We start from the raw sequence: 24,758 nt of genomic DNA, 5'->3' as shown, positions 1-24,758 counted from the left end.
GCCAAAACTAAGTGTGATATGACACGTTTTGAGGAGAGTTAATTCTGTAAGTCAGAGGAGAGATCTGTCCGCAATCAAATAAGGAGCGGAGTGTGGGTCAGGACGACCTCAATCGCAGCCACTAGGCATGGTCTCCATGGCATGGGATCTTTAAAGTATCCTGAGTGCCTGAACATACAAACATGTACTTCAAAACTAGATTATGACCATCTACCTGCACCCTGCAGGCAATTAATTACCTTTAAAAAGACCTGTCTCTGATAGGTTTGGAAGACTTTTTAAGTTATCATAGCTGGAGGATGGAGGAAGACATGTATCATGAATTCCCATTCTGAATTTCACAGTGAGATTTCACTCCCAAAGTGCTACATCCCAGACAGGGGCTGAACCATTAATGCTGGAAGACAGCAACAAAATGCCAGTCACCTCTCCCAGCCTGGCACTCCACATGGCACTGCACACACTTCAGTGTCATTCCCTGTCTGGGAACACACTGCTCCAACTTTGCATCAGAATCAGGAAAGTTAAAGAAAACAAGCAGACAGATCCCAAAGAAATGGTTAAAAAAATCTGCTGGCAATCTCCAGGCTGCATTTCCTAGAGTACTGCAAAAATTGAGCCAGAGTTCATGATTCTGCCCTACAGAAAACCACTCCAAGTGTACGGCAACAGATACACTAAATCTGCACTGGCAGGACAAGCCAAGCTATGCTTCCATAAAGTGCTTAAAAACACAGGAAAAGAAGTCACTTTTGCTTTGGGATTCTGCAACACAAATTCATTTTTATGACAGTGACCATTTCGCTGACTGCTTCCAAAAATCAATGAATGAATAAAGCCTATCTTTTAAAAGACCCTGAACTTTCAAGTTGGATATTTGGCAAATATTCTTCTCATAGAGTGGTGATGCATTGGCACAGGCTGTCCAGGGAGTGGTGGAGTCACCATCCCTGGAGCTGTTCAAGAACTGTGGAGATGTGGCACTGAGGGACATGGTTATGGGCATGGTGGGGGTGGGCTGACCGCTAAACAGGATGATCTTAGTGGTCTCATCCAACCTTAACGATTCTATGATTCTTCTTTATTCTCCAGGACTTCAGAGTAAACCATGTGAAAAACACAGTGCCTGTCCCAGAACTCACCCCCACCTCCGTCAGCAATGTAACTCCCAGACCACAGCTACCCAGATCCAGCAGGAGCTTGGAATGCTTTTCCTCTTCTCTGTACCAGGATCATTATCCAAAAAGTTTCCCCTTATCAGTGAGCTCAGAATGAAACGGACAGAGTTATTTTGGGAGCTGCCCCTCCCTGACTTCATAAATCTACATACCAATACACGTGGCACAAATGGCAGAGGCTGCCTGTTGCTATGAATGGCCTTGTAATTTTCCCTTCGCTGGCAATAAGTGTCCTTACAGCACACACTCACAAGTTATGCAGAAGACAAATGAGGGCTTGGGGAAATGTTTTTTCTTTGACTTTCCTTATCACACATTTTCTGAAAGCACAGCCAAAGAGGATGGCTGTGCCGCAGACCAGTTCCAGCAAACACAGTTACAAAATCCTTACCCTGAAGATGACTTTTTTCTCCCATTTTCCCACCTATTTCTGGTACCCGTCCCTAAAGTGTCATAAAACACCACCAGTACCTGTGCCAGCCCCACTGCAACCTGCTTCACTCCTTTTCCTGGGGTAGGATGATGCCAATAAGCAGAGGTTGCTGTGGCATCTTCTCCACGCACCTGTGCCATTCCCATACAAGCTGGGGAGAACTTGTCTGAACATCAAGGTTATCTCAGGAGGAAGTTTGATGTCTGAATTCACCATCCCCACACACAGCATGGATTTCATCTTCCCACACCCTCAGCATCCCCCTTCTTAAAGCCTGTGTTCATTTATCTACTCACTCTTCTAAGGCACATATAATCTCATAACCACCTGCTGCTTTATTCACAAGAAACAGATTTATAAAAGATACAATAGTCCATTGTTCAACAAGAAACTCCATGCTTTGTTCCTCCAATTTTCTTTTTCTTTTAAATAAGAAACCAGAATTACTTTTAAAGGAACAATTTGTTTCAAGCAACTGTTTTCAACCAGAAATTATGTACATAATCACGTACTTCTCAGTAGCCTTTGTAAGACCAAGGCATGAGCAGAGGATGCCTCTGTTACTGGGCAGGTTGGCTACCAGAGGATAACAGGGCATCTTTTCTTCTCCCTTGCAAACCCTCGACATGACACTGATGTAGGAATGATAGAATGGTTTGGGTTGGAAGACCACCTAGTTCCAATCTTGCTGCTACAGGCAGGGCTGCCTCCCACTAGACTAGGCTGCCTACTGCCCCATTCAGTCTGGGAAGACTCCTGCTTCTCAGAGAAAAGTAAGGATGGAATTAAAACATTTAGTAAATCAGTAGAAGATATAATTAGTGTATGTATGTGCACACAAAGCCCTTTTTCAGTTGGCTTTGCAGTGAAGCCAGGCTTCGGAGAGATTTAACTCATATCAGCTTTCACAGGATATTAAAAACTGCCCAAGGACTGATCCAAATCCAATCTGATAAGAATGAATGCTGGACCTGCCTTGCAATACTGAGAAGTAGTGTTCCTCGCTCTTTCTTTAAACACACTGAGCATTCCATTAAAAAAAAAGCAAAAACAAAAAGAACCCCACAATGTAAAAAGACAATAAATTAAATGATGCTATTTCATGCACCCAACCTGCCATTACTGTCCTGCTGTTACACGTCAGAGACATTGTGACAATGCATTGTATGCCTCCCATTCTTGCCTTGGGAGCCCTCACAGAGTAACTTTATCTAACCAGCATACCTCAGGGAGGTTGCAGTGATGGACCTGGAAGCAGTTGTTCATTTCCACTCAAACTATACAGAAAGAGAAAGGGAGGAAAAGACATCTTCAAACAGTGACTTTCTACTTGCTTTTCTATGAAAACTAGCTTCTCACACTGTTCGTCCATCCATTCACCTACTGTCCTTTTGCGTCTCTGGACCCCAGTGGCCAATATCCTTCAGTGTGGGGAGGGAGAGCAGCTAGAAATAGGATTTTAGTCCTGTAGCCTTTCTCAAAACTACTTTGATTAGAAAAGACCCAAAGTCACGTTCCTGGCAAAGCAAAGAGGATCACTGTGCAAACAGCTTTAGCCTCACCACCCACTTCTTTTTGCATGGTACCAAAAAGAATAAGGAGTGTCGGATGTAAAACTTGAAAATTAGGGTTTATTTAGTCCTCTGCTCATGGAGGGGATTATATTGTTGTTCTTCAGCAATTTTGCTTTTCTTCTTCTGATTTAAAAGTATCAAGGACAGCTCTTTCCCTGTTCCAATGAGGTTGTGCCTTATGCATTACATCAGCTTTTCAAACACTCCTTGAAGGACAGACAGGTTGGGTCTTCAGCACAAATAGCATTTCCCATACAACACAAAAACATCTCCTCAATGTATCTCCCCAAAAAGCCCATACCCAAAAGGTCCTTTTCACTCAGTGAACCCTTTCCTATTGGCTTTCCTCACAACTCCGCCAGCAAGATTTGAATTTCTAGTGTTAAAGAATAAAAATAGAGAAAAGAAGGGAGGAACTTCCCTTCCTGCAGCCCCTTTCACCCTCCCAGGCATTCTCATAGACAGCTTCATCAGTTTGTGTTTATGAGGGAGATGGTGGCAGACAGACTGCACACTTCCTCACCTCCTTGCAGGCCACAGCTGCAAATGCCCGCATACAATATATGCAGTAATTTTGTTCATAAGGGACAAGACCAGTGCAGAAACCAACTCAATGAGATTATTATTTCTCAATGGCTCTAGTGCTTGAAATGATGTTATTAAAGATACATTTTCCAGTCAATTTTACAATTTCTTTTGTTAAGCAGTGCAGACTGTACCGAGAAGGGTCCAGCAATGAGCTAGGAAGATGAAATATTGCTGATATACAGATTGTGTTATCTAAAGAAACTACCTTTCAAAAGTAAAAATCAAAGATGAATCAGATACATTTGCAGACTGATCTCTCATGAAAATTATCCAAGAGAGCCATTGTAATATGGTGAGAAACAACCAATAATGTCTAAAACCATTCCCAAGGAAGAATGTCTCCTGGATACAACAGGATTTATTAATCTAGGCAGCAGTAAATCCTAGCTGACAAGGGAACACAGTTCTTCCTATTAACTCCAACCAGGCTTCCAAACTTCTCTTAAATATGGAGCTGGATAAGAACCTGCTGAATGCAGCCAGCTGAATCCAAACCCTGGGGACTTCCTTTCTTTCAAGCAATGAACGCCATCCTAAGTAACTGTGGAGTGAAATTAAAAAGACAGCTCTATTGTGGCTTTTTAAGCAGATGAAATGAAATACTGTCAGTTTATTAGACCATAGCACTCAAATAATTGGTGCCACTTAAACCTAGTGGCCACTATTACCTGCTTGTTTAAAAGCCTGAGTTAGTCCAAAAGCCATTGTTTTAATGACAAAACTTCACAGCAAGGCTTGTCAATAGTACAGGCAGGTAGGCTTTTACTTTCAATACCTCAAGGGTTAAAGCCAAAAAAAAAAAATAAAAAATAGACATGTCCATAATACAGAATGCTTTGCTTTGTTTCTGAGCAACAAAAATCTCTTTAGGAGGAAAACCAACCAACCCCAACATCTGGTTAGCCCTTTAGAAACTGAGATCATTTCTGTAGTGATGATGACAATAAATTCTTTGGCCTATTTTGCTTTTACAAACTCCAGTTTGGTCCCTATGGTCTTTGCATTAAAAGTGGTACCTGTTGGCTTCCATCCTCCAAGGATGCATCAGAAGCTCAAGGCAGTGCTACACTGAATAGAAGGGGAGAAGGCAATCTGATTTAGAGAATCACGGAATCATTAAGGTCAGAAAGACCTCTAAAATCAAGTCCAACTGTTCACCTACCACCACTATCAATATCCCTAAGTACTACTATTTCTGAGAAGAAATCCTATCCAACTTGAGCACATAAATCTTTAATGGAGAGATAGGAGAGCCAAAAACTAGGAAGGAAGCCTGCAGAGATTCAGCCTAGGTGTGGGAACGTGTGCCCTCCCCTACTGCCCCAGGAGAAGAATTAACCTCCTGGACATTGTGTCACTGCGTATCTTATCATGAGGAATGGGAATCTTTCTTAAAATCATTTGGTACTATTGAATTCACAGAATTCAATTCACAGCCTGGTGAATCAAGTAACCCTGGCTCACTGTAGCCTACAGCTGGGCGTGCGCTCCTTCTTTTAAGTAGGAGTGGCCTACATCTTAAAATCGTAGAATCATTTGAGTTGAGAGGGACTGTTAAAAGCCATCCAGACCAACTCCCCTCCAATGAACAGAGACACCAACAGCTCCATCACCTTGGGTCAGTGGACCAAAATACCTTACAGGTGGGTTTGCCCTATTTGCAAATTTGCAATAGGATGAAAATCAGGTGCTTTATCCTGGATTTGCACTGCATTCCGATGCAAAGTGTTTAAAAACCAGTGGGAGTCAAGAAATAAGGAAGAAGTACCAGACAGCATTAACTGTTTTAAAAGAAAGATTTCCGGCACCCCATTTAGACTCATTTCCAGCTTATCCATGAAGCTCTGCTAAACCTTACTAAGACTTAATTCCCATAAATGTGATTCTCCCCTCCGTGTTTAGCTAAGTAGCAGCGCTTCAAAAAAAGTAAATACCAAGTCGTGGGAGTTGGATTATTCATTCATGTGGTAAAAGCTATTATATATGAATATATACAGATGTACCCACTTCAGGACTGATCTAAACATATGTAGATTTTAGACTCTGACACACAAACCATCCATTATGCAATGGCCCATGTACGTGTCTGGGCTGCTTTTATCCTCGGCTGTGTCAGGAGGATTCGCAATGAGAGATGCAAGAAGCTTATAGTTAAAAGACTAAAGAAAGTATAAGCAAGAGGCTTGCCAAAAGTGAAAAGAGAGAAGGAGAAAGAGAGAAATCAAAGAGCCAGGCAATATCAGATTTAGCAGGACAAGATGACGAAATAAGAACGTTTCAAAGCCCAAAGGTACCTGGTGTTTGAAATGGTGTGGTCTAACCCCATCAAACCAGCTGTTAAAAATTTACCTGAGCTGCCCATTAAATCTTGCTTCTAGCAAGCCCTGCTCCCTTTTTTCCCCTCTTCCTGCTCCCCAGAAATCATCACGGTATCACCAAAATGGAAGACTTCATCTGGAGCAGAAGACAGTTAAGACAACGCTCCAGCAGTTACCAACGCACTCCATTTTGTGCAGCTACCTCCATGCAAGCAGAGTTCTGGTTTGCTGTTGCTTCATACTGTATAGGAAGCAGAAGTCTTTGGGAGAACACAGTCTCAGCTACGACCAGCAAAGAAATTCCCAAAAGGGATGGGAAATCCCAGCGCAAATCAGAACATATTGCAACAAGCAGGGCTCTGCCATGCTCCAAAATGCTCACAGGGATTCCTACAGCTTACGGAGGGTAGGAAGTGACAATGAGCTCAGGAAAAATTCAAGTGTAACTAAAAACCACATAGTACTGAGGATAAAGGAGACTCACATCAGGAACACAGACCATTAAGTGTAATGCTTTGCATTATGCTTCCCAAATACGCACTTAATTCTGATTCAACAAGGCACTTGTGCTAATAAAAATTAAAACCAGCAGGTTCTGTCGAGTGTGTAATGAATGTGTGGAAGAGCAGCGTGTGCAGGTATTTCTAAAGTTAACCAGGAATACAAAACCTGACTGCTTCCCAAGCCCCCAGGGAGCTAAGGGCATGCTACATCAATCACTGCCCACCACTGGATGGGCACTGCACCGTATCAGCATAGCTCCTCACTGCTCCTCCTCTATACTGGTGTGCAAGAAGGCAGAGAGAGGACACGGGGAGAAGAGAGAGAAAAGATCAGCTCCATGAACACTGGATACAGCAGATCCATTTAATGATTAAGCAGACACAATTGTTTGCTTATAAAATGCAGCGGCACATAAATCTGCTAGGAGCTAATTGCCTATTGTATAGCTCATGGTACTGCTTGAGTTGGCTGCTGAATGATATAGGGACATTTAGAAAGAGGGTCCAGAGCTCACCTGAGCATGGGACTGAGACACAGGGAGCACTGGGTGACATGGGAAATGCATTACATTATACAAATAAACATCTAATGAGATACATACATTCTTCCTGTGCCAAGAGGTTAATCCTACCAAAACAGCACTGCATTCCATAAAGAAATTATTCCCTATAAATCACTGGGACAGGAGCAGGCCACATCCCTCAGAATTCAGGCTGTGCCATCTGCTGTGGTCATTATGCTGTATGGATGTGCCATCGTGGTGATAGTGGGACCAGAAGGGATCTCCACTGGTACCAGAGGCATAGCAGAGTTATACTACTGGGGCAGCTCCTCTGGAGCTATAGCACAACACTGTTCATGAAGCAGAGGTTTGACTCAGACACTTGTATGGTCACAGGTAAGTTTGCCCAAAGACAGAGAAGCAGGGCCACAAACTGGCTCGGTGATCTGGCTGGGAAAAGCAGCTGATGGAGTTGCACCATCAGGACAGCCCAGGTGGGCCCTGCTGGAGCTGGCTGCTCACACGGCATCATGAAGGCACTGCTGAATGAGCAGAACCTGGCTGGAAGTTACTCAAAAAAAACCTGAGCACACTGGCTGGCTCAGAGGCTGAGGATGACACCGTGCACAGTCCCCAGAACAGCAGCAAACATGGGACCAGTGAACAACTCCCATCCTTTGGCAAGGAGGAGGAAGATGCAATAAAGCTGGTCCACCAAATCCCATTTTCATTCATACACTAGGGCAGCACAAAGCCAGATCTTACTCTAAATGGTGCAAGTTCCCGCCTCTGAGTGTATTTTTATTCATTTTGCAAGTACCCCACAGCCCTTCTCACCTTACTGCCAAATTTATTCTCCTCAACATTACCAGCTCACAGCTTATAGCTCCATTAGGATACACCAAGTGAGCACTCATTACACACTGAGATCGGAAGCTAAAGAACTGCTGGGGTGAAAACCTCAGCTCCTCCCATCTTTCCAACATCATTTCATGAACTTGCACAACAAGAAACAGGAACAGAGGCGCAATTAAGTGGGATCATCTCTTCTTACATTGGCTATGCTAAGTAACTTTAAAGGCCATTTTGGGACTGCTACGCTGAGCAGTCTAATAGTGATTTAACAAACACACACACACACACATATATATATACAGATAAATAGATTCCCCATTCTTTTATGGTTTCCAGGTGTTGGGACCAATTTACTTCACAGCAATTTCTGGGCCTTTTTTTTCTCCTACCTCCTCCCCACAAAAACCTGCAGCTGCCAACTATGTTGGCATCTACAGCAGTGAGGAAATGAATTTCCCTGTGAAGCAAATTCTTCCAGGATGAATTGAATGAAGGCAGAGCTCATAATTGCACGTTACTGAAAACATTTCTCATTTAAAAAAAAAAAAGAAAAAAAGTAAAATAATAAAGATATTTTTACCCACATCTCCAGTTGAAAATTGCTGGGAAAGATGCTTTTGAAAAGCCATCATCTCCAAGCATGTAATTATCAGATCCTTGAACAAAAACACACGGCCAAAGAAAAACAAAAACTACCTTCATTGAAATAAAATAAAACGGGGTGCAGCAATTGTTTGGAATGGAAGGAAGACTGCTGGGAATGGAAATTCACATAACACCCTGTCTGATTTCACGTGTCTCTGAAGTTACCAGGCTGATTTGAAAAATCCAGAGATTAATAAATTTGGCAGCTGAGAACATCAAGCCTGGATAGTAATTTGTCTTGTTCTGAACAGAATAATAATATTAAATAAATAAATAAAAATCAGAAGCAGAGTGGCAGCCAGGCTGTCACTGCAGCAGAATTTCCTAACTCCCACGTAAGCACGCTTGTCTTGAAACAGTATTCTGCCACCTCAAACAGACAGCCGTACAATGACCTGGGGGTCCTATCCTATCAAGGCTTAAGACCATGCACACCCTGATGGGATTACTCACATGCTGAAAATTATGCAGTAGCTGAACTGACAGCTGAAAAGAGCCTTAAATGTTCTTATGCCTGGTAGCACTCAATTGTCAATTGATGAACACTGCTAAGTATTTATTTTAGCTCTACTTTCTCTCCTTCAGTTCTCCAACACCATCTCTTTCTGATTATTATTACTTCTTTCCCATTGTTTGCAACACCTACCCAAGCATGAACATAAAGATATTGGCATCTTCCCTCCAAGTTGCCCAGCACCATTTTCTGACCTTCCAAGCAAAATTTCACATTACCTACTTCAGGATGGAAGTTGTACCACAAGCAATAGACACTGGCACCTACGTGATCTTCTCTAGCGCAATTTACGGCCATCACCTCTTGTCCTTTCACTGTTACCTGTGAGAAGAGGCTGACCCAAAATCAAATCCTACATACAATCAAATCTTCAATATACAAAAACTCTTTGGGGAGTGGCTATCCTTGGCTTACGTGGATTAACAAAGTAGAATAACCATAATAAAGAGTAATGAACCTGGACAAAAAGCCAGAATCCAGGTGTAACACAGTGCATGAAGTCAGTCATCTACTACAGTCACTTGTGGCCCGAATGCACCTATTCCAGCTGTAATGAGATTTGCTTCAGCCAGTTGGCATGTGAACTCCAATAGTCAGCGCTGGAGAGAAAACCTAACAAGCATGTGCTCAACTGACACTATGGACCAATATCTCACATAGCCAAAAAAAAACTTCAGAGACCTGGACATCAAAGTCCTAATGCCATCAGCAGGTATTCTTCATATCTCATGGAGGGTGAGTAGGATATCATAGGACAGCAAAGGAGCAAGATGTAGTGCTCAACTTGGGAAAACATAAAATAAAATGAAATAGAAACAATACCAGAGTGGAAGCAGGAGAATGACAGATTTAACACCTTATCTTCAGTTCCCAGAATGGACCATCTAGGTTTGAGGTGCTGAAAGAAGGAGGACTAACCACAGTCCTGGATCTATCACAAATAAGCCAACAGTAAGCCCACTCAGCTTCCTTCTATAACAGAGCATCATTTATGGGTAGGCAGAAAATACAAGTTCTTATATCTCAATTTTAGAAATGCTTCTGACATGGTTTCACGTGCTATTTTTATAAGCATGTTTGGGAAGTAGGATACAGATGATTATAAAGTGTACACAGAATTGATTGGAAAACCACACACTGAGAAAATTCATCACTTACTCACAATCAGAAGGGATAGATGTATTAAATGAAGTTCTGTGGGGCCAATCCTAGTCTGGAAAGGCTCCAGGTTTTCACAAAATGACCTGGATGACTGCAGAGAGATTGCTCTTATTAAGTTTGCTGATGGGCGCCACTTACAAAGGATTGAAAGTAGGCTGGAAAACAGATTTTTGAATAAGTTGGATATTACAAAGAATTTCTTCTCAGAAAGAGAATGTGAGTGCTAGCATAGCTGCACACAGAGTGATGGAGTCACCATCCCTGGAGGTGTCCAAGAACCATAGAGATGTAGCACGGTTCATGGGCAGTACTGCTGGTAGATGGATGGTTGGACTTGATCTTAAAGGTCTTTCCAATCTTAATGATTCTATAAATCAGATGCTATGAAACTGGAATGATCCAGAAAACAAACACACAGAGGTGCATCCAAGTTAACAAAACTGGGCAGGAATAATCAGATTAACAGATCCAGGATAGAGAAAAACATCTAAGTGACAGTTTTACAGATAGACTCTTCAGATACTGTGGATCACAAATGAAACAATTCCACAAACACCCCAGTGGTACATAGAAAGATGGATATAGCCTGGGAAGTCTGTGAATCCTTTCTTTTCACCCATCTTATAGAGAGCCTCACCTTGAATGCAGGGCATAGATTTGGGTAGTGCAGCTCAAGAAAGGCAAAGAACAGACCAGGTGAACTCAGACTTCTCTAACTCTCCATTCATTTTGGCTCAAGGAAATTAAAATCACTGTGATTCAGCTCCAGACCCCAGGAGCTGTCTTGGTACACGCACCCCAGCTTCCTTTCCTCTTAATCTTTCCTTTTGCTGCCACTGAGGCAAAGCTGACAAATGACGTAAGCAGGTTGATGAGCAGGAGTTATATTAAATAGCGCTATTGTGATAAATTCTTTCATAAGAAAGATAAAATCTTTCTTCATAGAAGATTTATTTGTAAAGATTTCCTCCTGTCTTATTCTAACTCCACACTTTAGTTCTCCGTCCTTTCAGACACTATTTCTCCCTGTGTTTGGAAGTTGTGATGATCTGGGGCCATTACAAAGAATGCACAGCATAGAACAGGAAAAATCAGCAGGCAGGAGGAGGCAAAGATCTATTAGATCTCTTTCCGTGGACATCCTCACCCTGCAAATAAGGGATGCAGCTTGTAGCTCAGGAAGAAAGCATAGGAAATGGGCATTGCTCCTCTTCAATATCACTTATGCTAAAAGCACATCTTCTGAAGGCAAAACAAAGAAAAAACACAGAAGGGAAAAGCACAGAAGGAAATACTGATCTACTGCATTTCTTTCTTTGCCAGTTACACACGGAAACCTCAGTTGGTCACTTGCAGCAGTAAGGACATTGAACTGGCTCCGTTGCTCTGCCTACTCCTGCAGTGATCCTGCAGTAAGGACTAACTGAATGCAAAGTTTACTAGAACTAAATATAGAATTTCTCCCCACACTTCAGAAAGGCCGTAAGACATTTCAGGGAAGTCCTACAATTGCAAGAAGGATTTGATTGCCATGTCTTTTTTAGAAACACACTATGAAACACTGAGAAACCAGCTGAGTAGCCACGAGAGCTCAATTAAGCCTCAGCAAAATCAAACCCAAAGCACTGTGATCAGTCCCCCTCAAAGCTTTTTTCTGTGCACAAGGAAAAGGAGGGATGGCAGATGCAAAACAAAGACAACCATTATTCCCTCTCTCCATCTTTGCCCTGTGCCAGGTGCAGAGGATGGCTCCATCTACGGGATGAGGACACCAGGACCTACAGGCAGCTGAAAACTCCATTAGAAGTTTGAGGCTGAGACAAAAATTATTTCCCATTCATTCACTCAATTTGCAGCAACTCAGCAACCATGGAGACTTGCATGAGCGTAGGACCGGATGCCTCTTGTGGCATGGAATTGGACAAATGATTCCTCTCCACAGCTGGGATTCCTCTGGCATAGCCAATGCCAGCCACCCCTGAGCTGGGGCCCACTTTATGGCTCAGCCCCAAGAGCAACAGAACTCCTGCCAAGCTGATTTTTGATCTTTCTATGGAACAGCTGCATTCCTGTCCTGCTAAATCACGTGTCTGGGCTTCTTCTGCCTACTGGGACTTACTGCCATGGCCTGGACAGCTTTGAAACAAGCCCCAGCCCCCTGACTACTCACTGCTGTGCTGCTACAGCAAGTGCATGCTGCATCTAGTCACCATCCATAGGATTAAGCAACACACCCAGAAGGAGCTGCTCTGAACCTGGCTTATTTCATCTCCCAGATTCAGGGGGAAAAAAAATAATTTTCTAGAGTTAGGTTCATGTTTTAGGGCATCAAATATTTGTATACCAAGGAGAGCACAAAGTCAGTCCTACCCTGTTTCAGGCAATGTAAAATGCTCCCAAAACTATAAATTACATTTGTACTCCCAACTCCAACGTCGTTGCTTTCAGAAGGGGAACACTTGCAGCAGAGCAAAAGAACAAACTCCATGCAGTATATTTAGCTGCAACAAGCAGAGCTACAGCATGCAACAAAGTACCTGAATATCACACCCAGATGGAAATAACAGAGAGGAGCGCCAAGGGCCAGGATCCGGTGCTTGTGCCCTCTGCAAAGATGCCTTTCTACACTGATCTACCCATTCTTGAGCAGAGGTTAAATGGCTATGTTAAATACCACAGAAAAATCAAATAGCCCACCCCAGGCTTCCAAAACAGGAGTCAGCATCTCATTGAAATGGCAGATTTATAGCTTATGTAGCAGTGTATTACAGTCGGGGGTGGGGGGGATGTCAGCAATCCCACTATGTTCAGCAGTCCCGTACCTCCCATTTCCCTGCACCAGCCCTCTTTCTACTACCACTGCTGAATGCTCAGCCCATTCACATGCTCATCTTGAAAAAGAGCTATCATTAGGCTTCACTAAGATAGAAGAGCTGTAAAGGCTCCGCAGTATTTGGAGTCTGGGTCTGCTGATCCTCCAGCCCAAGGCAGTGAAAGCAGGAAGCAGCCTGAAGGGTGCTCACAGTGGTCGCAGGGAGAAATTCTTTCCAAAGAAACACACGTTCTCAAAATCAAAGCAATTAAGTCAGAGCTCAGATGCAAAGGTTTGGAATTGTAAGCCTCCCCCTCTGCTTTGAAACTGTTAGTGGTATTTAAGGTAAAGGAAATAAGAGAAGGGGGGGAAAAAAAGATATACATATATATACACACATACAGACACATATATAGGGTCACTCACCAAAGTCTGATTGCAAATCCTTTTTCAGTCCACAAAGCATGTCTGCTATTAGCTATCAAACCATTCAACTAACTGCAGCAGGCACTCCTTGCTCACACCCCGACTGCCCTGGGATCACTTTTCTCTGCCACCCGCAGCAGTGTGGGGCTGCAGAACACACACAGCTCCTCGCTTCAGCGTAGGGACAAAAAGAAATTGTCCTGGGCCACAAACAGTCCAGTTTGCACTCTGAAAAACCCAATCCTTCGGAAAGAAATATCTTTACATGGCTTCCCAGTTCTGTATAGAAATAGGAATTCAAGGCTACGGTCCTAAAATCCCGTGGTGGTTGGATTGGATCGAGTGGCCATCAGGCATTGCAAAGCAAAAGTTAGGAGAGCGGTGATTAAAGGGAACAGCTGGTTGGAAGTGAGGCAGCCAGCCAGCCCTGGCTCCGGCAGATGCAGCGAATGCAGAGCGCTTCATTCCCGGCGGCATTGCCCCTCGTGCTGTGCTGGTTGGGAGCAGGCAGCATCCCACGGAGAGCTGTCAGCCCACAGCATGAGCCCTTCTGGGGCTTCCATCTCAGGCAGGAGGAGAATTTAAAAATAATAATAATAATAATAAAATAAAGTGGGAAAAGGGGGACAAGAAGAAAGGCAGCAGCTGGTCCTGCGGAGATACGCACAGAGCTGCGTGCAGAGCCAGCTGCAGAAGTTGGCTGGCGGCTGAGCCTCCAAGTTGCAGCAGCAGAGGAGGCTGCGGCTGCAGCGCTGCCTGACACACTTCCCTCTCCCCCACCCCCTCTTGGCAAGTGCTTGCAGAGCCTCCAGCACCTTTCAAGGCAATGTCAAGCTGCTGTCAAAGCTCTACGCTGCCTCCCAAACACATGCCGGGTGCTCGTAAGGGAGCATGAAGCTGCAGTCTTATGGCCTGCCTGCAGCGCTCTCTGAAAACTCAGCTTAACCCTTTCTTAGGAAGGGCAGAGCAACCATCACCACACATGCAAGCTGTCTGCTGGGGGCTGGACAAGCGGTGGGTCTTTGGGGCAGTGCTGGGACATGGGGACAGGGCAGGATGCTCCCTGCTTTACCCTCAAGCAGTTGGTCCTACACTAGAGGTGGACATAGAGCACTGGACTGGAAATTATTTCAATAGACCAGCATCTGCTCCCTTTGCTGCACTGAAGATGCAGTGAGGTGACTGCCCTCGGATGCTTGGCAGGGAAGGCAGCAAAGCTGCAGCACACCATAGGTCCCCATCAGTCATGCTGTAAGATACAGACTGCATTTGCATTCACCAGCCCACATCTCGCATCCAAAAGGCATCTTATCCATAGGCACTGCACTCCCTTGGGAACTGACATCACCTATAGAGGCGAGGTTGTATGCACAGATGGTGCAGGAGGAGCACAGCAGCACAAAGGCTTTTTCTTTAGGAGGGTCAGATGAGTTTGAGTCTACTTCAGTGTTTGGTTGAATGTGGCCAAGAGCTTGGAAGTTCTGAAGGAAACCTCATGAGCAAGGCACGAGGTTAGGTCTTGTTTCCTTAGGAAAATGAAATCTGGATAGCTCAAAAGGGCCTGAATACAGCTGGTTGTACCAGCAGGAAGCTGTGCAAAGCTGGGACCCCATATTCAGATTGGGAACTGGAGGGGTTTTTGCTCAGATTGAAAGGCTCTAACATCTCTATTCTGGTTCAAATTCAGCTTTTTCGTGTATTGATAACTTAAACAAAAGCAATAAAATTACTAAGTGAGAAAAAAAAACACTTCCAAAAGAGATATTTTCATCCATAATTTGTTTTTAATAAGTTATTCAGTCTGACAATAGACTTAATTAGTAATTGAGCTGAAATTCGTAATTAGAAGTCTTTTCTCATGGCTATTAATGTTTTTCCTGCAAAGAAATCTCATCTTAAAGGAAAAAAAATAAAAATAAAAATCTGCATTTACACCATAAATACAAGGAGAAGATGCTAATTTGAGACCAGCATGTTGCTTTGGATGCATGAATTGGATGCCTCCAACAGGATGTTTTAAGGCAAAGCTTAAAGCAATCATTAACACTCATGCCAGTATAGAAACCCTCTCAAAATATCTGCTGCATCAAGAATCACAGAATCATCAAGGTTGGAAAAGGTCTCTATGATCATCAAGGCCAAGCCATCCACCTACCACCAATAATGCCCACTAATCCATGTCCCTGTGGAAATGGAAGGAGAGGACAGGTCTGCTACACAGTTGTAGCTGCTTTGGGTTGTGATGAGAAATGGGCAGAGGTGTCCCATCCCTCTGCTGCCAATCAGAGAATTAAGAAGCATTTTGGAATTTCCAATCCAGAACTGTTTGTGGCCATTTGCTGAGCTGGCACAGCCTGCCAGGAGCCCAGAGAGGAGAGAATAAAGATGTTTACTCTGTGGTTGCTGGCCAAAACCCATAAACACAATGCTTGCTTCCTGTTTCAGGTGGTAGTATATTAAAACCGACTGAAGTAAAAAGCTTGAGCCTCTCAAGGGGAAGGAAAAGGGCACAAATTAGGCAGCCAGAAAAGACTCATTATGACATCAAAATATATAGGTGTCATAAAAGACCATGAGGCATCAACCTAAACCATCTGTTTTTCAACAGTCTGTACACTCTACCTGTTGGCATTAGCTTTATGCTTGCATGCCCTGAACTAAAAGCTATCTAAAAACGCTTTCATGATATCCACTCTACTAAACAAGCCTCACCTAAGAATGAGTTACTGACCCAAACACTGTGCCCACTGGAAACAGTAGATTTGGGGGACAGGGGATTCCACACAAAACAACAACAAACTCCATCTGGTTTTCTCAGCACGCACTGCTCCCCAGGAGTAAAGAGGGCACAGACAATGCTTTCTGTGGTTTATATTCAGTGTAAAAGCTGAGCAGAGGAAAGTTCATGTTGAAACGGCTTCCAAGTGACTCCTATCGGAAACATCCACGTGGGCTCATGAGGGTAACCTGCAGCTAAAGAGGAAGCACCAGCTCATAAGCCATCAGTCCAGAGAAAAGGGTAATCTTTCTTTCCCAAAACAGGCTGACCTTTGAGCAAAACTCATCTGGTGCAAGGAAGCTACCCTGCTATATATGTATGTACTAGCACCTGCTTTATCATTTCTTGCACCTAACAAATACTGCACTGCTTTTGAACTTGTTCTCTATCCCCCAGAGCAAACTTTCAAGTCCTCCCAGAACTCTGGTGTGAACGTAGCTGGAAACCTCACATGGCCTAAATTGCTTGGGCTGACATTTACAGAACACACTTTTATGCAAACAAGACAGCACAGTCGGAGGAAGATTACAAGCTGTTCAAAATGTTAGTGATTTAGTCCACTGCTTGATGGATATTTGTTCCTGTGACTTCAAGCATTACTTATTTAATCACCTCTAAAAGCATCTCCGTCAGAAGTCACAGGACTGTGCAACGCTACCGCAAGATCCTGCAATGGACCATTTAGCACTGAACATGCTCTGAGCCTGGGAGAACACACAGAGCATCTTACATCACTCCACATTAGGAAGTCTCAGGAGGCTTTCTGAAGACAGCTGAATGAACGTAATGAACAGTAAGCCAGAGAAAAACGAGGAGGAAAAACACACCCAACCACACGTACTTACAGCACTCTGAGAAACACCAAAGTTCCAACTGCACACAAACATCACATTAATAGCAACAGAAATTGCTTTGGGTTAGGGGAGGTTCAGTAGAGACTGACGCAGATGCTTGCTATTTCTTTTAAATTCAGATCTTAAGTAGTGATTTTATGTTGCCATTCCTTTTCCCCACCTACTTCTTCAATTTACAAACGCACCCCTACACATCATGGTCTGCCTTGGGCTGCAGTCCTCTCTGCCTGCACATCTCCCCCTCAAGGCTGGTTTCTGGCACAGCAGACTTGGTGCTCCCAGGTCTGGGAGAGCTGGTTTTAATTGGGAACTTCAGCCTGGCTCTGCAAAATCAAGAGGTCTGAGGAACGTATGCCCCTCCTTGACTGATTTTGGGCTACAGCTGATGGGGAAGAAGAGAAGGGACATAAAGGTCTATTACCCTCTTGGTGGAAGAGATTTCACAGCTGATTACCCAACTATCCACTGGCCCCACACTTGCTCCATTTCATCTGCTCCAATTTTCCATAGCTGTGCTTATTCAGAAACCCCAGACAACAGCACGGCAGCCCGAGGCTTGCAATGGGGCTTTTCTTTGGCCTAAGCAGATGCCCTGTTTTTAGGAAGCAAACTCAAAACCTAACAGTTCTTATGTATTTTTATGGGAAGATGAAAATGGACTCTTTAAAGAGATTGTTTTTAAGAAGTCTGGAATTTAAACCATTTCATAATGGCACCAGAGGAAGAACTCTTTGATTATTCTTTCCTTTATGTGCAAATTCCACCAGCCAGTCCTAAACATTAACTTGTTATAGATAATGAACACTGTGGGATACATTTACCCATCCAGTAGGCAATCAGAGCCATCGCTGCACACATACACAGTGCACAGAGATGGAGAACGTTGGTAAGGGTAATTCCAAGGTCCCCCCCCATCCCCCTCATCTCTAAGCACACTAAAACAAACACCGTATATTTTTCTGCTTAACCATTTTCAAAAGAGCCATCTGCATCCATCACTGCCCGACGGCACAGTGGGGAAGTGGTGGGGGAGAAGTCAGCAGTGAATGCCAGCTGCCTCCTGGAGCTCTGAGTAATGGGAAGAACCAAGCGCTGCAGTGACCCCTTTGTGGGACACCAGCAATCTAGCAATCCCCAGGGACGCGTTTTGCCCATGCACCAGCATCACTGATCTATCTGAAATGCACGTTAAAGCAGCACATAAGCATAAGCACAGGCACTTCCACTTGCTAAAACTACAAACTGTGTGTTTTCTTGGGGTAAAACATCCCAGTCCTCAATGAGTCCATCTCTAGGACAATATTGATAGTTTCTCTCCAAATTGTTCTATTCTTTTTCACTGCAAGACCAGAAGCTAATCATAGTCTGCAATGGCTCAGCCCTTTCTTTTTGCAAGCATCTAAGCTAGAAGATTTTTAGCTAAACAGAGAAGCAAAAAGGTGCATCTTGAGTCAAAAGGAGTCACGAGACATTCCAGAGCCACACCTGAAGCTGTTCTCTTGCACCACTTCAAAGCATTTTCCAGATTTTGTGGGTTTAACCTTAATGGTTAACCTGCCTCCTCTAGGCCATTCCTCCTGACTGCCTCCTTTAGCTAAGACTTCAGCTGGTGAGCACAAGTTGTACAAACAGGCACAAAACTCCAGTATAAGAAGCTCAGACTGAAGGAGGCACTGCTCTGAACTATGGGGAGCAATCACACTTCTGGGTCCTTCACTTAAATCCCTACTTCATGTTACTCAAAGGCCAAGAGGAGCAGTCCTCAGGACAGCATGGAGCACACCTTTCCCCATTAATGCTGTATATATGCTATGCAATTATTTTCTTAATCACTGAACATAAGGGGAAATCCCACCATTTATCCCAAGCTGTGGATTTCTGGATTTGGATATTCAGAACAGGAATAATTCAGGGCTGTAGACTCCAGCACTGCTAAGAGAAACACAGGAAGAGAAATAGGCTGAAGCAAAGTGCAAGATCCCCTACTGCCCGGCCAGCCCTGATGATGCAAAAGAGCTCATTTGGGGACCTTGTTAGCAGAGGTCACTCCAATAAAGCTGCATCTCAGCTGTCTGATGACACAAGAGAAATTATCTGGAGCACACACCAAAACAGCCCAGCAGGGAAGTGAGCAGGAATGGAGGAACCACAACGAAAAGCAGAGTCACACCACAGAGTGAAACCAAAACACTGAGCAGCTCCCACCTTCTGGGCTAGTAGGAATCAGTGCTTTAGTGTGAGAGCAAAATGTTTGCAGCTACAAATCCAGAGATCTTTGCAGCAGAAAACTGTAAAGCGCTTCTCTTGCTCCAAAAGTGTTTGGCACTTGAACCCAAAGCCTCCCTCCACTAGCAGCCCTATGGACTCCAACACATCTCACCCCAAAGAGGAAAGCAATGCAGCACTACAGCTTACAGTGGCCAGAAGGACAGGTCAGAACACTGAGCCAATATTCAACATCACTCCTCTCTGTGGAGGAAAAACCCCTGCATCTTCCCTTAAAAGATAACTCCTGGCACCAGTATTTTCAGATACAACGTTGCCAACACACTGGGAAAAAATAAGCAAGTGGGTCATAAGCTTTCACAGTTGTCACACAGTTTCTTTTCAATGAGTAGCAGTGTAACAATGCATTAACAATAAATGAAATGCCATGTTAACACTAATTTGCATAGTACAGAGCCTCAGTGCTTTGCTTCCCGTATTCTCCTCCAAACTCTCCTGACCTGCATATGAATCGAGATGAAATTTAATTGCTGGGGCATCCAGCAGAATCATTGAATTCCTGCTTAATGAGCCTTCATTTGTACTCTCTTGCATCAGATACCTTCTCTCCAAGGTGCTGTGTTAACTAGCTGAGATGTGGAATGTTTTGCAAGGCTATTTTCACATGCATTTTGACAGAGGAAGAAATAGCAGGAGGAGCTCTAACTGCAAGAAAGGACAGTGTTGGTATCAGTTGCACGATAAGGCTAGCGAGATCCCAAGAGTACTGAGCCATATTCCTTACAAGCAAAAAGACTGTAATGGCTTTTATATCCACTCTTACACCTTACAGCATCTACACAAAGCAACTCTTCTAGAAGAGACACAGCACAGCAAGGTGGGACTTGGCCAAGGTCTGCCTGGGAGACAGCCAATGTGCACAGCAATGCCAACCATTTCAGTGACTCAGAATAGCACAGCCCACACCGCCCCCAGAAGTCCGAGCCTCCAGGTGGTTTTGCATTCAGACAGCTCATTGAGCTTACCTCATTCTAAAGTCCTTGGCCATGGTCAGAGGGCTAATTTCTGTGCTGGGTACGTCAGCCTACACAACTGAACAGATGCCTGGAAAAACAGCTTTGGTACCTTCTGTGTCATATAGTCACTGCTAGCAGCACAGGCAGGGCTGGCCACAGTCCTGGGCCCAAAGCTTCAATCCCCCTTGATGATACCCTGGGCATCAGCCACAGGAAGCACAGAGGGGAGGAAAGATGATAAGCAAAGAGGGATGACCCCAAAGACCCTGTAGCGATCAGTTTTCTGTCCAAGCTGGGCCAGAGTGGAGCCATGCACAGCAACAGGCAGCCTCCAAGCAATGGGATCAGTAATAAAATAATGAAATATTTTGGCTTTGGAGTGCTCAGAGCTCCCCGAGGGACTGCATTTTATTTCTTATTATAGGCTTGCAAGATGGGATCAGCCTTCCCCTCCCATCTGAGCCCCACAGGAACAGCACACTGGTAGGTAAAGGTTTATCTTTTCTCATACGAGTTATGGGAAGCTATAAAAGTGCTGCTTACAGCTCATCACTGATGTGGGTGTAGGCAACAACAGTGGGTCTGTGCTGGTTGCAAGAGGCAGAAGATGGGCCACAAAGTCTGTCTGCCATTTGTGTTATAAGGGGAAAGAGTGGAGAACAGGGTATGGCTCAAATCAGGCCTAATTATCCCAGGGTAGCTAATTATAAAGGATGTAAATTGACAGAAATAAAACCATATGGTCAATAATAGTATTTTTTAAAAGCTGGAAAATTTAGTCCATTATCTTTCCAGCTGAAAAGCTTTAATTGAAAATGGCTAATCTTCCAGTAGGTTCAGAAAGGGTTTATAAGCTAATTGCTCTCTTTTCCTTAGGATTAACACTGTGTTCTGTGAATAGGGGTGGAGGGCAGCAGATGTGCAGCCTTTACTCTCTTTAATCCAAATGCCCCCACTGCCACAGATGCTCCCAGTGCTGTGCAGTGGCATAATGGAATCGCTTTCTCACACATAAAATGGCTGTTCTGAAATGAAATTACAGCCATCTATTAGGAAGGGAACAATAAATTTCCTTCGCCACACATCCCCATCACGGAAGACACAGCATTAGCCTATAAAACCCACGATGGAAGTAAATCTTGAGGGAGAGAGAGCAGCTGATAAATGAATTTACCATTCTCCTTTTGTAACTGGTAGCCAGTCTCTTGGACATGGGCAGAAAAGACATTAACCCCAAATCAGTGTGTGCTTCCACAAACTTCAGGGTGGTGAGAACCTGGCTGCTGCTCTCTGAGCTGGGAGCTTTACAGGAGCTGCTCAAAGAGCAACTTCCATTTAAGCTGAGAGCACAAATACTTTTGCTACAGGGCAGGGAAACCGGCACCCACCCCTCCCTGGAAAATGAGGCACACAATGCCTTCTTGAAAGATCCAGAAGGGATAACCAGGCAAATATTCCTCATTTTCCCATTATCAGATGGTGGGAAGGCCACACCATCCCTCCTAGCAGCTGGCCTGCCTGCCCCACCCAGACCATGCCTTCAAAAAGCAACAGAGCTCCTGGAGCCACAAGTGGTGGAGAGAAGGATGAAACATTTGTTGTTTGAATTGGCAGGAAAGCAAAGCCAGTGTTTGCAGCACAAAAGCTCAGCGGTGCTGTTCTGAGTAAGAGCAGTATCTTCCAGGAAAGGGCTAAACAAAGGATCAATCCCATCAAGGAGCAGCACCCAACAAACAGGAAAGCATCACCTGGGCTTCCTCCAGGATGGTGGAGAAAGATGCCTCCCCCTAGAGAACAATTCATCTCAGCTCCTTGGAATAAAGTGCCTAACTTTAGCAATCTGTAAACTAGAGAAGAGATTCATCCCTTGAGAGAATAACAAATACGGCTCATTAACCGCTTCCTCTATCCCTCCTCCTCAAGCCTAGAGTTCCCTGCTGAATCACTGTCACAGAGAACATACCAAAACCCAGCAAAACAGCACGACAAGCACCACCCATACAAGAGCATCTCAGTCAAACCCACAGCAGTGGAAGACACAAGTGTATGGAATAGGCACCAGACAGAGAAAACCCTCAACTAGGCTCTAGAAATTGAATGTATACACATTTCAGCCCAATATTTGCCTCTTCAAACCCGTCTTGAACAGTCACTAAGTTGCTGCCTTAAATCAAGTTTTTCACCAGAAGGAAAAGTTGAGTATTTAGCATTCAAATGGAGATGAACTGTTGCCAGTCATCACCCTGCATTCAGCAGGGATCTCTATCACACAGGGCATGCCCTCATCTGAGGGAAGAAACCAAGCATGCAGTTGACGAACATCCATACAATGGGCACACGATGGTATCAAAATCTAGATGGATACTAATGCTAATTGCATGGGTTAGGAGGGGGTGTTCTCACAACTCCATTAACCCAGTGTGTGTTCAAGAAGCTTCTTCATGTGCACCTGTGGATGACACCAAGAAGCAAGTGTGTACTCTGCTGCCTCAACGACATGTGGCAACAAGCACCAAAGTTAGCTATTTATTCACTATCACCCTAAAGTTTAGAACAATGTTTCGGGCAGAGCTGTTCCCTCAGTATCTCACTTCCCTGTGCTATCCATTGTTCCTGTTGTTCCAAGGAGCAGCATGCTGTAGTTCATGCCTCAGTGCTGAGCTTCCTACTCCATTGGCATATTTCTGTGTAAGGCAAATGGAACAACCCCAAGAGCCTCCCGGCTGCAAGCTGCACTACTACACAAAAGCAAACACAGAGAATCCAGGCCAGAATCAACACTGTAAGAATTACTGCCAAGAAACCACGTTTAGAAGCTGCAAACTTGGCAAAAAGAAAGAGAAGGTTTGACTGCCTCTTTTTTGTTTTTCCCCTAAAGAACTATAATATATATATATTTTTAAAGGCACAAAGAGAAATTGAGAGTGTTTTCAGAAGAGCTCTGAAGCCCTGCTTTTGCTGTCTCCCACCTTCATGCTAGCTGACATCTCTGACATCAGTAATAACCAGACTTACTGCACAACAGGAGCTGGCAGTACAGGTTGAAAAGAGTTCCCTAGAAAAAGTTTCTTCTAGCAGAAATACTCTCCCCAGTTACTCACAGAATGGTAATTTAAGAATACTCATTCTCTAAAATATATTGTACTGTGAAGCCCTTCCTCTCAGCTATTAATTTGTTGCTAAGAAGCAGATCAAGACTTAATAGGACACGGAGATCTGAGTGAAAATTATGGGCTTGCTCTCCATGCAGCCGTGAATTGATGCGTGTATGTTGAGAGGTGGGGGGAGACAAGAGGTAAACGGGCTTTGATCAAAGGGATCAGAGCAATGAAGCTTACAGGTGCTCTGAGCCAACTCACGGTCCTAAGGATGGCAAAGGGGCATCAGTGCTTCCTTGCAGGATTCCAGGTGCTGCCAGCAGTAACTCCATGCTCCTGGAGAGCATCGTGCGCAAGGCAGATGGCAACCCAGGGATCTCTGGTAATCATTACCTGCATTTCCTATGATTTTCAAGAGTAATTAAGAGCCAGATTCCTTTAGAAGCAGCATTTGTCTCAAGCCCGTGGGGTCTTTTTTCAGGCAGCAGTTGTGCCATTGCAAAGGATATTTGTGATTTGAACTGCAGCTGTGTTAAACAGTCTACTAAGTATACAAAGCATAGTTAGTCCGAGTTACCCCTGGAACAACTCATTCTGCATGTGAAATCCTTTGGGCAGAAGAGTGGTGAGCTGGAGGAATAGGAAGGCACAAGTGCCTTCACCAGTCAGTCTTATGCTGCTACATCATCCACCTCCCTGAGGAGCTCTCTCCTCTCCCATCTTCAGCTCCTCCAGAGACAGCCTCCACCCTGCCCCCCACTGCAAGCACTGCCACAAAGAAACCAAGATTCACTCTGCTTGAGGCAATCCGAGTTCACCAGTAGCCCTCACTCCCTGTAGATGGCATTTGACTGCATTTGGCAGTTGAGCAAAAGAGCATAATTCCAAATAAATCCAGCCAGATTGAGGGATTTCCGCACAATTAGGAGTATAATACTGTATTTAAAAGCCTCCTAAATACCCACAGCTAACAGAGGGCAGCAAGCTTAGCAGAAGCCCATCCCTCATTCTAAGGGACCAAAGTGGGCACTACATGAACAAAGACCCCCATGTTCTTTAACGCCTCAGCAGCCACAGAAGACAGAAGTCCTTCCCTGGACCTGCCAACCCTGCAGCAGATCTCTTCAACCAGATGCCCCAGCATGGAGGCATCCAACATTCCCAGCACAGCACCAAGGCTGTGCACATACCCAAGCTTTGGGGAAGCTTCCATAGTAACAAAGTGCAGATACCATTTAGGTATTCACATGGCAGAGCTGATTTGCACCATCTTGG

General features: G+C 44.3%; 1 protein-coding gene across 15 annotated transcripts in view; it reads right to left on the bottom strand.

Annotated features, from left to right (window-relative positions):
* The window catches only part of GRIP2 (glutamate receptor interacting protein 2), a 205,773-nt gene that overhangs the window by 51,520 nt on the left and 129,495 nt on the right, over nucleotides 1–24,758 (bottom strand). Inside the window, exon 1 of one of the 15 annotated variants that reach the window (XM_085516842.1) lies at nucleotides 13,511–14,292. The exons of the other annotated variants lie outside the window; for them this stretch is intronic. Coding sequence (XP_085372968.1) covers nucleotides 13,511–13,550 — 40 coding nt within the window. The 5' untranslated portion in view covers nucleotides 13,551–14,292. Of the gene's footprint in view, nucleotides 1–13,510; nucleotides 14,293–24,758 lie in introns of those variants that run through there. 15 annotated transcript variants of the gene reach the window in all.

The sequence above is a fragment of the Coturnix japonica genome, chromosome 15 (assembly GCF_054131305.1).
Source record: "Coturnix japonica strain WE chromosome 15, WE-NBRP24, whole genome shotgun sequence".
Classification (NCBI taxonomy): domain Eukaryota; kingdom Metazoa; phylum Chordata; class Aves; order Galliformes; family Phasianidae; genus Coturnix; species Coturnix japonica.
The sequence above is the reverse complement of the archived record's forward strand: the minus strand, read 5'-3'. Positions and strand labels throughout refer to the sequence as shown.